The sequence below is a fragment of the Podarcis vaucheri genome (genome assembly GCF_965113315.1).
Source record: "Podarcis vaucheri genome assembly, chromosome: 1".
NCBI lineage: Eukaryota > Metazoa > Chordata > Lepidosauria > Squamata > Lacertidae > Podarcis > Podarcis vaucheri.
The window spans coordinates 81152574-81166585 of NC_138759.1; the positions used below are offsets into that span (position 1 = coordinate 81152574).

The 14012-nt window shown below is 42.1% G+C and overlaps 1 protein-coding gene across 1 annotated transcript in view; it reads left to right on the forward strand.

The window, feature by feature from the left end:
* IGHMBP2 (immunoglobulin mu DNA binding protein 2) overlaps nucleotides 1-14012 on the forward strand; it is a 75336-nt gene that overhangs the window by 2948 nt on the left and 58376 nt on the right. The window contains exons 2-6 of the mRNA XM_082191323.1: nucleotides 841-1010; nucleotides 5036-5228; nucleotides 5738-5835; nucleotides 9149-9312; nucleotides 10076-10276. Of these exons, the coding sequence (XP_082047449.1) occupies nucleotides 841-1010; nucleotides 5036-5228; nucleotides 5738-5835; nucleotides 9149-9312; nucleotides 10076-10276 (826 nt within the window). The remainder of the gene's footprint in view (nucleotides 1-840; nucleotides 1011-5035; nucleotides 5229-5737; nucleotides 5836-9148; nucleotides 9313-10075; nucleotides 10277-14012) is intronic.

Sequence of the window (14012 nt, forward strand, 5' to 3'; positions counted from 1 at the left end):
AAACTAAAAGAAAAAAAGGTGGGTGGAGAGATGCCAAACGGTTCGGATTGCTGTAAAACTATCCAAGCAAGAATCTTAATTTACCCAGGCCTAGCATACATGGACACTGTGTGACAAGGGGGGCCTGGGTAGGCTTGACACTTTCCACATCCCTGAATACACAGTAAGGCCCTTGTGTAGACACACATCAACCTGAGGTAGTTTAGAAAGTGGTGGTACTAGGTTCCTCCAGGTACAGGTCAAAGCATTAATCTGTAATCTCAATGCCCCAGCAGACATGAATGCACACCTACATTGTCTCATAGTTTTATATTATTGTCCTTCTTTGGAAGGGTGCCAAAAGAGAAGAATTGTGCTGCAAAAAAAAGAGGAAAGAGACTTGAATAACCTTTGCATACACTATTCTATATTTGCAAATTTAGAAATCAATTATGTACTCTAAATGGAAATATACTACAGTTCACGAAACAATAGTAGGGAAGGTAGTGAACTGTGGACTTGCTCAGTTTGTTGCCCTGGTGCTAATGGTTGATGGGCTACTGCAAGACCCTGCTTTTCTTTCTTACAGTTCTGTATCTTTAAAGTAGACTTGGACAGCCCTTCAAGTAGAGGGGACTCTTTCCAATAAAGGACTGTCCTGTGACAGCCCTTTACATAGAGGACGGACCTCTGAAAATAGGACACATGGCCACTCAATCTACGGGATGTTCCTTGTTGTCTACCAGCATTTCTCTTCACATTCTTCATGGGCAGAGGGAGAGTGGAAGAGGACCAGACCAGATCTTAATTCATACCATTCTCAAACTTCTGAATCTATAACAATTTTATGTTTTGTTTCAGGGCATGGAAGGAAAGTTTCTCCCTCAAAGAGCTGCAGCGCAAAGGTGTCTGCTTGCTGAAACTTGAAGTAGCCAGTCAAAGAACGGGGTTGTATGGCCGTCTGCTTGTAACTTTACAACCTAGAAAGCATAGCTCAGAAACGGAGCTGCCCTGCAATAATTTTGGTCCTGGTGAGTAATCCGTTGTTGACTTCAATAGAAAGCAGACAGAAAAGCTAAGCCTCGGTGCATGACGTCACAAGCTCTGTCTGTTCCAGCAGCAGGAGAACCATCCTTACTTATGAAAATTAGATTGTTTTCTGGTCTTGTTTTAACGTTAGCCTATATTGAGAAACCTACTAATATTAGGTCAAATTTACTTGATCATTTCAGGTAGTTAGCATTCAGCTCAAGACTGATGAAACCTAGTGCTGGAGGGTATTTAGTTCTCCCATTCACTCTCTGCCTATGACGATAGGTGTCCAACAGTTTTGACAGGAGGAGGTGCCATAGAAGACTGGATGGTGCTAGATTGTGTGACATTTGCAGTGGGGAGAGGCAAAGCAGATCTTCGATTATAAGGCAGCTGGCCAGAAATTCATTAACTAAAACTCAGATGAATTCTGCTCTCTCTTCCGAGACCACATTCTGGCTCAAGTTTATGAATCTGAGGAAGTGGCTAGGGTCCTTTAAGGTTTACAGACCTAATTCCTCAAGAACAATGTGATTTGCCAGGGTAGTTCTCCATTGATTCTGTTAGAGAATATAATTGTAAATAGATACATAATTCTTTAAAGGGGCAGACATGTAGAATGATAAGAAACTGTGGCTTCAAAGTACTTCCCTCCCATTAATTAATTTGTTTTTCAATCTTGTATGTGTTTACCTTGCATTTGTTTTTTTAAAAAGGAAAACCAGGCCCTAAAATCTTTCTACAAATTATCTTCAAAAACAAAAAGCTTCCTAAAAAGAAACCCCATAGGTGCCTTTTAAATCTGTCTTTTTGGTATGGGAACTAAAAAAAGTTTGCAGTTTGCCTTGGAAAGCCAATGTAAAGTTGTGGTAGTAAATTAATAGTATGTAAACACTTAATAGGACCATTAACATCTTTGTTGTTCACCAGAGTTCCTCATAGATCACCGTTTCAAAAATCAATTCTTGATACCCCTGACCTGGTAACCCAGCTACTTTTGTTTTATTGAGAGTAGTCTAAGTCATTACTTAGTGTACAATCAAGCAAAATGGTTCAGCAGAGGCTCACACCTGAAGTTATCTGATATTTGCAATTAATTTAGGCAGCAATCCTGTTCCTACTTACCTAGGAATAGCTGCATTGAATTATGTGGAACTTGCTCCGAGTAGACAAACGTACCCACTACCCCTGCTCCATTCACCTTATTTTCTCCTTCCTGTGCACTTTATTAGCTCTTTCCTCCTCCCACTGTGTTGCTCTTCTCCCCTTGAAGCCAAGATGACAGGGAAGCAGTGGGCAGTCACCTCTGAGGTTGTTGTTTCTGCACTTTGCTTCAGTAATGGTGGCTCTTCCTTGCATGCACCCTCTGTTTTCCTGTATTAAAACAGGACTGGGTATGGCTTGCTGCTTTGCAGTCTTAGATAACCTAAATCTAAGGCTGGAAAGGAAGATAGCTCTTCTTTCATCTTCCCAAATGCAGCCTTGTTTAAGCTGTTTGGCGCAAACTTGTGTTCTGGTGGCTCCAAGCTTCCATTCCAATATGTACAGGTGAGGGAAGAGTCAAATAGAACGCCACAGCACATTGGGAGCAGTAGAAATATATAAACAAGATTTTAAAAATTGTCCAGTAGCACCTTAGAGCATAGCTGTCAACCGTCCCTTATTTGGTGGGAAACTCCCTTATCCCAGCGCCGTTTCCTGCTGCTGTCCCGGATTGATGATGTCCTGTAAATTTCCTGGGTTTCAAAGGAATCAGCTCCTCTCCCTCCCTCCCTGCCAGCCAGGGAGGAGGGAGGCTCCAACTGTGTTGCTTGGCTGCGTTGCTCACCCAATAAGGAGTCTAATTATGACTGGGGGGTGGAGCTTGCATGCTTACTTTGTGCTGATCAAATCAGCCGCGTTGCCTGTGGACTCGCCTTTGCTCAGTTCTTCCCAGCAGAGAGGTGACAGTGGTTTTCCTTGCTGCATCTCCTTTGCTGGGTTGTTGCGCTGTGGGAACCACCGCTTGAGGCTTTGTTTGGCTGCTGGCTGACTAAAATCCCTTATTTTGGCTGCTGATCCCTTATTTTCGCGGCTGCTGGTCCCTTATTTTCAAATCTGTAAGTTGACAGCTATGCCTTAAGAGACCAACTAAGTTTGTTCTTGGTATGAGCTTTTGTGTGCATGCACACTTCTTCAGATACGTGAAGGAGAGAGAGACAGATAGCCCAGACATACTTGGCACATGTTTCAAATCTGAACCTGTGTTAAACAGCATCCCAAGGGAATCCTTTGGGGCTGTTTCTTTTGAGGAGGAAGAAAGGGGGGGAAATAAGCAGGTTATCTCTTTAAGGCTAGGAGGGAGATTGGAGACTCACCTGGGGCCAATTCTTTCTTGCCACAGGCAATCAAGCAAATGATATACCAGAATTAACTCCTCAGCTGTGCATGATAATAGTAATCGGGGAGCAGCATGGCATTGCATCCTTGGCTATTTTAAAACAAAAGACTATTTGGAAGTGGATTGCATGGAGCTAGAGAAACAGGAACTTTGGAAAGCGTCCCTCCCCCGCCCCAGATAAGCACATAATCTCCCTCTGCATTGTTTCTGAAAGAGCACTTCATTTCTGAAATGCCAGCATGGGCTACAGAAATTGTCCGTTGGGTTCACAATTGCTAGTGAGTGATCATTTTCAATTATGCAAAGTTGCGTTTCTCTCTTAATGAATAAATATTTCAGAAAGATGAGGGAGGCAGACAGGAGAGTGGAAAAAGACAGATGGAAATGAAAATGTGGTTTCCTGTAGTTGTAATTGAGTGATGTGAATCTAAGAGAAGGTGACTTTCCGCCCTGCTCCTCAGGTACAAGCACCGTGGATTGATTTTATTCTGGCAATTTAAACTGGCAATTCCTATAACAATTTAAGATGCATAACAATCTTTATTTAATTCACTGGTATAAAATGAGCTTCATTGGTACTTGAATTACTTACTGAAGCAGAATGTATTCTCATTGCTAGATACAATCAATAGGGGTTTGTTGATTGGTTTTTGGAACTAAGTGGTGCTTGCATGGCTAACACTTGCTATATTTTAGAAATATAAATCTGTGAGTGTGTTTTAAAACTGATAATGTCTGTCTTGGGGGCTCTATATATAGTGTGTGATTCTGGAGACTTACTATTAACTAAGGGCATCCTGGTATGCTGATCTAAATTCTGTGTGGGCCAAGACAAGAACTGGATCAAGGCACTCAGAGATCCTGGCTTCCTTGAGATGTACATAAGTCTGATGGCATGCCTAGTTTCAGTGTTCAACTAAAGACCCAATCTTCTCAGTGATGTTGCTGCCAGGTCAACTACAATGCCTGTCTTCATACTGAGCATATCGGATTGCACAACTTCTGCTTATTAATGCAATATGGCTACTTATCTTTTAAGAATGTATTGAAACAGTCATTTCCTGTGTTATTAAAACAGAAGTGAACAAAGTTGGTACCTTAAAAGAACCGGGTATCATTGGTGGATCTGTAATAGGATTCCTCCTAGTCTTGTGTTTTCCCATCCAGTCCATATTACAGGCAACAACCAGCCAGTGTGGGATGAACCTGCTGAAATGAAATAGCTGGGTGTTGAATTTTCAACTCAGTGCCAAGTTCTGTGCTTTTTCTACTCTGGCTTCAAGGTGAAGCTTCACAGCTGATTAGTCAGGATCTTGGTGGACATGTGGGAGGTGGAAATCGATCCTGGGGGGTCCAGGCAGCCAGTTGTGTGGAGCTGAATGGGTGGATTGCAGAGGGCTCCTGCAGTCATTCCTGAGGACTGGAATGTTTATTAGTAGGGATCTCCATATAGCCTTCGCTCTGTGGAATACTGCTTATGTCCCAGGTTTAACCCCCCAGGTTAAATAAAGCTGTGTCAGACAATGGGAGAGACTGCTAGGAAAGAGCTACTGCAAGTCACTGTAGACAATGGTGGGTTTGATGGGCAAATAACCAAACCTTGCTATTCTGTATCCTGAATGTTCTTCTCTGTTTCATCTGCAGGTGACATTGTTGGACTTTATGAAACAGCAGGCCAAGGTGATCAGCTCTCCACAGGACTTGTCACCCGTATAGCTCCCAAATCAATCACGATTGCAATTGATGAGCCTCAAAGTAACCTTGTGAGCTTGGACCAGGGGAACCTCTATCGTCTGCTGAAACTTACCAACGATGTCACATACAAGAGGCTTAAAAGGTAAAGCTACTAATATAGGACAGATGTTGTTTTATTGTGTACCTGAAATGGATAGTAAGCATGCCTTTCTTTTCAAAAGTTGTAAAAATAATGGGGAGAAGGTATGTTGTTCTCCCACCCCCTCCCTTTTCCATATTATCACAGGACAACAAACTTTGTACAAGGGCTCCAATTCCGGATTTGGTGACGTAGGTACTCACTACTTATAAGCAAAGTAGTGGGATTCCTTACCTAGTTTAGTAGTATGGGTTCATAGAATTATAGAGTTGGAATGGAAGAGATCCAGAGTGTCATCTAGTCCAACCCACTACAATGCAAGGGAGAGAGGATGTTCAGCTTTTTCTCCCCTCCCCCACAAAACCCCCCTCTGCAATCCAAAGACTGCAGAGATGAACAACACCCAGCTCTTGAAGTTTACAGCAGAAGTTTATTCATGTTTGACAATATTGTCTGAGTTTTAAAGGAATTGTTTTTAAGATTCACTCCCTTTGTATTATTTTCTGTGGCAGGGCCTTAAACACACTTAGTCAATATCGCTCCGGGCCTGCATCTGGTCTTATCGACGTCCTCTTCGGTTCTTCTAAACCTAGTGATGCCAACAATATAAGTAAGAACTTTTCCTTCTCTATATAGAATGTGGATAAGTAGAGGAACTTCCTTGTGCGGTTGTTCAGCAGCAACAGGGGCCAGAAATTAATAGAGGACAGCCAGACAATGGCAATTTGTCAGAAGGGTTGCAAGATCCTGTCATGAGATGCAATCCACCAGCATTCATGCTCTGCATCCTTCATTCATTTTAATGGGCACCATACCAGTATTCACAGTAGTGTCCCCCACCAGCTAGTCTTAAACCTTCCAGTTTCAGTTACTTATCCCTGTTCTCTGTCACCCAGGAGTCACCTGGGCCAACAGACACAAGTTCTGGTGCCAAGAAAAACACCATGGCTTACACAATATAACAGGTCTTAAGTTTCAGCTGCATGTTACAGGTACTTTTTCTTATTGTGTGAACTGAGCAGTCTAGTTGTTCTCAAGAATAATATGTGGGACGAAAAGGTCACAGTCCTACAATATCCTGTTTCCAGTGAACAATGCAGTACACAACTGCTTATCTAATTCAACTACTGGAGAAAGGTGGCACATACTTTCTGATGCAGATGTTTGCCAGAAGATTAGTCAGTGTGTCAGGGCCAATCTGCATGCTTGGAAGAATCATATCATAGAGCTCAATTATCCCATTTCCAAAGCAGGTGGTAGCACATATTTGCATTCTCCTCCCCATAAAAAGCTATCTTCACACTGAAGACTAGCTCAGCAGGAGGACAGCTAGGCCTAGGCTAGCACCTGTGAATCCTGTATTTATTAATTAATTAAATGTATATCCTCTTCAAAAGGAGCCCAGGGTGGCAGACAACAAAACAATAAAAAGCATATTGAACCATTTCAATGCAGATACAGGCTCGGAAAGAACTCCACGTAAAAGGCTTTTTGGAAAAGGAATAATGATAGCTGGTAACCACCAGAGGTCAGCATTCTCCTATGAGCAGCATATGCTTAAGCCATCCTGTAACTGCTCTTACTTTTCTTCTCATCTTCTCTTGAAATGTACTTATTCCATTTTTTTTAAAGGCATCTGTATGAAGGATGTCTTTGTGCAGCTGTGTGAACGTTCTGGTGCTGCTAAGGAGAATGTGAGAAGCTTGTTAGGTCTGCATTGCTGTGCTGCTTCAAAGTGGCTTTCCCTTTAGCCAGGCCTGGCTGGTCTTGAGTTATGGCACCTGCCCATTTTTCTGAGCTGCTGCTTAGTGGGTTTCCCAGAATGCTTATGTACATGTAGTGCGCACACACCATACTTCCTTTTATTTCGGCAACATTATTCAGCATACTGCCTTCTGCCTAGTTGTCCACCGTGTGCCGCAGTGAGGAATCTCCCTTGCTCCCTGCTGCTGTGACCCGCCAGTCAGACTCACATCCCCTAGAAGCAGCAGCATGCAGGAGCATGGCCAGCCACTACTACCCACTAAGTGAGGCCAACCTGCACCATGGGTCCAGCAGTGGCATTGCTGCAGACCCAGAAGGAGACATCTTGCTGTACCACCACGTGAGATGCCAGTGATCTAACTAGTTCATTCTAAGGTAGCAGCAGCTGTGGTTAGTCAGAGTACCTGGCAGCTGCTGTAGACAAGCTTAGCAGGTTGTGTAACACTGAATGCTAGATGTAACAACATGCAATAGGTTGAGCTTTCAGAGGCAGCTGGCTGGTTGTTATGCGGTTCAGAATGCTGGATGGGGACTGGGCAATTCTTACAGGGTCAGGGCAACATTGTAATAAAAGATTCAGCCTTACTGTTGTGGGATCTTTTCCAGAGTTCAGTAACGTGTGAATTCACATGGAATGTAATTTTTTTTAAACCCCCCCCTTTTTTTAACAAAACCACAGAATCTGCTACAAGCATTAGCCTAGCCTTGCCGATTTCCGTCAAAAGTGCTTCCAGTGGTAAAACAAATAAAGCAGTTACAGTTACTAATAAAACTGTAAAACAAATCAAAAGAAGGCGGGAAGAAATGGGACCTTAAGACAGTCTTTGAATGGTCAGTGTAAAGTGTGCCTTCTGTAAAACTGAAAGGTGCATCCTGATGGGCCATCCAGGTGGAAATGCTAAAAATTGAATGAATTGGGGTACTTCCTTTTCCTGCTGTTTAGAATGAGAAACCTCTTGGCAACCTGGTTTAGCAAAGGTGACACTCACTGCCCCTTCTGATGTGCCAGCTCCTTGCAGATACAGAGGAATTAAATTGTCAGTTCTGTGTCTTTTGCCAGCCTGAAATTACAAACGCAAGTTCCATGTAGCATTTGCCAAACTAACAATGAGAACTCCTACTTGCCAACTGTTCCTCTTTCGTAAAAAAGAAATCCAAAACACCCTCCTTTATATTTTTCTTGATTTCCTCTGGACCTCGGAGACCAAATGTTCTTCTGCTGATTATTGTAACACTCGTGACATCAAACAAACAGCAGGATAGAGGCCAAAGCCATCCTCTTTTATCTTTTGCAATTGAAAGGGTAAAGTTTAGATATTAATTATATGAACTCCTGTAACATTTGCTGTTCAGAACATTTTTAGCGTCTCAAGTCTGCTCCGAAAGTGTTCTCACTGTGTTCAAGACAAGTGTACCTCTACTTTTGAAATCTTGATCTCATTTATCTTTGCACGGCTGGATAGGATATTATTTAGTAACCCTGTTTTGCAGATGAGAAAATGAGGCTGATAGATTGTATGGCTCGCTTTAGGCCATGGAAAAAGGGTTTCTGTCTAAGCAGGAATTTGAACATGCCTCTTGCACTTACTTACAAGCTCCTTTGCAATCATTGCCATGGTGCATATTGCTCTTTCTTGCTTCCCACTTTTGTAGGATGCTATTAATGCTATTAATCATTCTAAGAAGCCCTGTCATACCTACTTAAGCAGTGCTGGTGTTTGGCCTTCTAGCAAAGAAGGTGGGGTTTTTTAACAAAAGCAAAAAACCAAGAACTTCTTAGTGAGATTATGATGGTGGGATTTTTGTAAATGTACTGCCTCTTTAAAATACATCCTGGCACAACACACTGACTTTCTATTCCAACACAGATTTAGATAATGATGCAGAATGTCTCTGAAATAGAGTTTGAAGACTGGGAATATTTGCAACTAAACATAGTCTGTCTTAAAGGCAGCCAGGACTCAGTATGGGCTCACACTAGGGATCCTGACTCCTCTGAGTATTAACTTGGATGTTTCCTTTGTTGCAAAGGTTATTTTTGCTATCAAATCTGCTTCCAGGAGCAGCCTCTTATTTGCATTGTTGCGCTTGCTTTCTTTTGCAAATGTTCTTTGCGGGACTGAGAACTGAACAAATGCTCCTCCTGCTGCTTCTCGCAGAGCTGTTGAAGTACTACAATGAATCACTGGATGCCTCTCAGAAGGAGGCTGTTTGCTTCTCGCTGGCACAGAAAGAGCTTGCCATCATCCATGGACCACCTGGAACAGGCAAAACGACTACGGTGGTGGAGATAATACTCCAAGCTGTTCAGCAAGGCTTGAAAGTGAGTGAGTGGGTATGGATTCTAAGGGGGCTGCTTGATGGCAGAACATAGTGATGGCCGCCTAATCCTGGACAGTTTTGTATGATCTGGCAGCAGCTCTCCAGGGGTTTGATGTCCCCAAAGGTTGGGAAACATAGCTGAGTCCATTACCATTTCCATTACTTCAGCCCAGCCATTCTGCATTTTACGACATGTTTCTGTGTCCCTTTGAGTTCTATGGGAACTGGGTTGATAGCAAGAAGAGGGAGCATCACTTTATTAGCAGAGTATATAAGATCTTTTACATCTTGTATTTGTCCCCATGACAGTGTGGCCCTCTTGTGCCCTAGTTATAGGTTGGGGAGTGACTCGGAATAGGTTGCAAGACTCCTCCAAGATTACAATAGATGGTGTTGGCTGGGGTGGATCTGCTGTTTGAACCCATTTGTCCATACTACTGAAGCACCTTTAACCATTAATTTGAGGTCCTCCCTACTGACCTTGTATTTTTTCCTGAAGCAAAACTGGGAGAGATCATAAGAAGGTAGTAAAATTACATGTCAGATCCTGAGGCCTGGGTTTGACTCTGGAATAATGAGAAACTTCATCATCATCATCATTATTTTTAAATGTGGCTCTTCCCCTGGCACTTATAAAAGGATCTCCTTTCCCTTCTGTTTTGAAGGTGTTTCTTCAAACTCTCCTAATCACATTTTTTGCATATCTTTTTTGGCCATTTTAGTGAAACAAATTAATGTTTTTTTAAAATGTGCTCCTCTCCTAGGTCTTGTGCTGTGCTCCATCTAACATTGCAGTTGACAACTTGGTAGAAAGACTCTCTGGCTGTAAAGAGCGGATCCTGCGCCTTGGTCACCCGGCTCGTCTCTTGGAGTCCATACAGTGCCATTCACTTGATGCAGTCTTGGCACGTGGGGATAATGCCCAGATTGTAGCAGATATCAGGAAAGATATTGATCAAGCATTTGTGAGTTTTGCATTCTATTTTCCACAATCTTTCAGAATATGTTTCTGAAAAGTGCAGAGTGTATGCTTCTGAGAAGGTATAAGTGCAATACAGTCTGATGCAGGCATGGCCAAACTTGGCCCTCCAGATGTTTTGGGACTGCAACTCCCGTCATCCCCAGCTAGCAGGACCAGTGGTCAGGGATGATGGGAATTGTAGTCCCAAAACATCTGGAGGGCCAAGTTTGGCCATGCCTGGTCTGATGTATGAAATATTCAGAATCATGGGATTGCTTTTTGTTTTTCAAAGAAGCAAGCACATAGCCCTCATTGTTGTGGAGGGCAATTCTGACATGTGTGTAGGCAGTGTAAAGTTGGAGGGTCAAAATCAGGGTTATTTATTTATTTGCTAATTTTATTTGTAAAATCTACAAACAGGAATAATAGCATAATACACATAGCTCTGAAATACCAAAGCAGATTTAACCAAGGCCCACTCTCCAAACTTAGGAAAATGCACATTTTTTGGCACTCATTCAGCCTATTATCTCATTCAGGCACTGATTCAGAAGATATGAGTCTATGTCTTAGGTCTATGTCTAGAAAAAATGTGATCTGTGAAGTAGCTGTATATAATCAGACCTATCTCATTTTTTCATGACAAGTGTATATATGACTGCTGGACTCAGTAGAACAGCGAAATACTTAAGGAGAGATTAAAAAGCATAACCTCTTCCTTACTGGAGCTTAGTAAGTGTTAGCACTGCCCCCTTTTAGCTCTGGCCTTTGCTTTTTAGGTCAAGGCTGAGTCATTGGATGAACAGAATAAATGACATCTGCTTTCAGGGAAAACCCGCCCCCACATTGAAGCTCATTGGGGCTGAATGGGGTAGTGATTTCTGAATTCTCCATATTTCTTTTTCCTGATCACCACCCAAGTAGAGAATGCAATGCACCCATAGCATTACCACTTAAAAGTATTGGAAGAAAATTCATTAAAAGTCTTGGTAGCTCAATTTGTTACATGTTCCACTCGTCGCAGCCTAGTTTTAGAGTTCTCTGTCATCCTCTTTATTTAATTTCCTGCTTTAAACTTAATTTAAAATGTGGCACTAATTTAATTGGGATATTATTTATTATTACAAATTATTGCATTTCTTTCCCAGTGACATTGTACAAAATGGCTTCATAATTAAATTAAATGCACTATGCTGGGAATTTGTCTGCTATCACATAGGTTTCCGGACTTGGCACACACTTTTGCCTGCCCTGTCCTGTTTTAAGCCCCATCAGTCTCTGGGAAATGATGCAGTAATGATCTTTATTTGTCTTGTTTGCTCCTTAATACCTTTGCTTCTTTAGCACCCTTATTATTATTATTATTATTATTATTATTATTATTAATACCTCGCCCATCTGGCTGGGCTTCCCCAGCCACTTTGGACTTCTTCCAACAAAGCATTAAAATACAGTAGTCTGTTAAACATTAAAAGCTTCCCTAAAAGCATTTTTACTAGTTATAATTAGTATTATTCTCATTTATTTACACAGTGCTTTATAACCTTTATTGTGCAAATTGTCACAACACGCACACATAGGTAGGTGGCTGTTCCTCATATTATGGATGACAAGCTGCGGCTGAGAGATAGTGACAAGGCAAGCATTGGAACTGGAAGTTTAACCCAGGTCACCCAGATTTATGTACACTTTGCTGTAAATAAGCTTTCTTAGTGATACCTTCTAGATCGCTTTCCATCCAATCCCTGGTTAGCAGCTGGCTTTGCTGGAGAGCTGCTCAGAGTATTGGGATGGAGGGTCCCAGGCCTGAGATGCTGTTTGCTCTACACGTTCCTCTGTCACTATTACCCTTTAAAGGTATATTTGCAGACCTGACAGTGGCAATCTAGAACAGAGTTTGGTTGGGTGGGGGATTTCCTGCGTGGTGTTGGCATTGCAGAGGGATGAAGTTGGAGCAGGGGATGAAATGAATGCAGTGCTTGTTTTTATTTGGAATTGATAGAAGTGCAGTGGGTGCCAGAACAAAATGTTTGCCATGGGTAGCAAAAAAACACTGACTGGATGCATAGATTAATTGAATCATATGCAGGTGTGAATGCTAACTAGACAGAGTCCATCCTGTGAAGTCAAATCTCCCCCCTCTCTTTTTCTTTTGTATATCAAGAAGTAAGGCAAGGAACATATGCTCAGTTTTGACTTACCAAACCAAATGCAGGCTGCTGATCACACTATGTTCTCCAATAGTCCATGGCCGCAAGAAGTTTAGAGGGCTACATACCACAAGGTTATTTACTGGGGGGGCGGGTTTGGTGTTACAAAAAGTAGCCTCTTGGCCATCAGTGTCTAGGTACATAAATGCTGCCTTCACTTTCTCCACTGCTCTGTAGGAGAGCTGCCTGTTTGTGAATTAAGTTTGCCTCGTTGAAACAAAAAAACAAAAAACAAAACAAAAACAATACCTAACAGGCAAACTGAGGTGAGAATGTTTTCTGGCTTGTTCAGAGATGAGAGCTATCCATTGTGTTCTCTGGAGCAGTGGTGTTCTGATGTACAATCTTCCCTTAAACTACAGTGGCTGACTATTTAAACTAGAGGATAACAGACAACTCTGCTGTTAACTGCAATTTATTTGTGTAATACCCCACACTGCACTGAGAGCCAGAGTGGTATACTAGGAGAAGACACCAGCATCCATGAAGGTCACTGGTGACCTTGAGTCATTCGCTCTCGACCGTGCCTATTTCACACAGCTGTTGTGAGGATATAATTGTCGTGCTGGTGGCTGTACATCACCTTAAGCACCTCTCATGGGAAGGTTAGGGTATAATAGTCACCAACCTCTCTCAATAATGAAGTCTCAGTGCCCTCATGCCGATCAGAACGGAACCAAAATGGATCCACTGAGAGACAAGAGGGAGGTATCAGCATGCTTATGGGAGGGGAAATCCCAAGTTTTGGAGAAGTACAATTAAAAAAACTACCGCAACCACCAAAATCCTAATGAGAGCTCAGTATGTTCAGTGGACACCAGGCATTGCAGAATGTTGTGTCCGTTGGAAGAGAAAACTAAAGCAGTAGAATGAATTAGCTTTTTTAGTCCCTAACATCTTATGATATCCTGGAGGAAGGCACACTGGACACGAACACCCCTGTTAGGAGATGAATATATACTGCAACATCTCGTTGCAGTTTCTACTTGTACTATAATAACATGCTGGGAGCTAAATGTTCTCCTTTAGTAAAAGCTACAGAGTTTGCCACTTTCAGCATTTTCAGATTTCTCTTTATAATAAGCTTTAATTGCTGGAGCAATGAAACAGCTCAGAAGTTGTTCCCTATTTGGGAGGAATCCAGGAGAGTGTAATTGTTTTGAGAGATTAGTCCCCTCCCAAAGCAAATTGCAGTGGAAAGTAGCTTGCCTATCTCTCCAGTGTCTCCACAGCCAGCAATCATGGAAAGGGTTCAGCAACTTTATAGGTTTTGTATATTGCAGTTGCTTCACTTTTTACTTTCTTACTTTATTTCATTATTTCTTATTTTATTTTGTTGTGTCCCAAGAAAATAAAATATCCAGAATAGCTAAGATTATTATTATTTTTTGGATCATCTCCTAGCACAGGAGTATGAAAGACTTTGTATTATATGGGATATTTCTTCATTTCTGAACATGCCCCCCCCCCCCAGGGTTGGTGCCTTAAGACTTTTTAGGCATGTTTGATATAGCATTTTGAAGGAAGCAA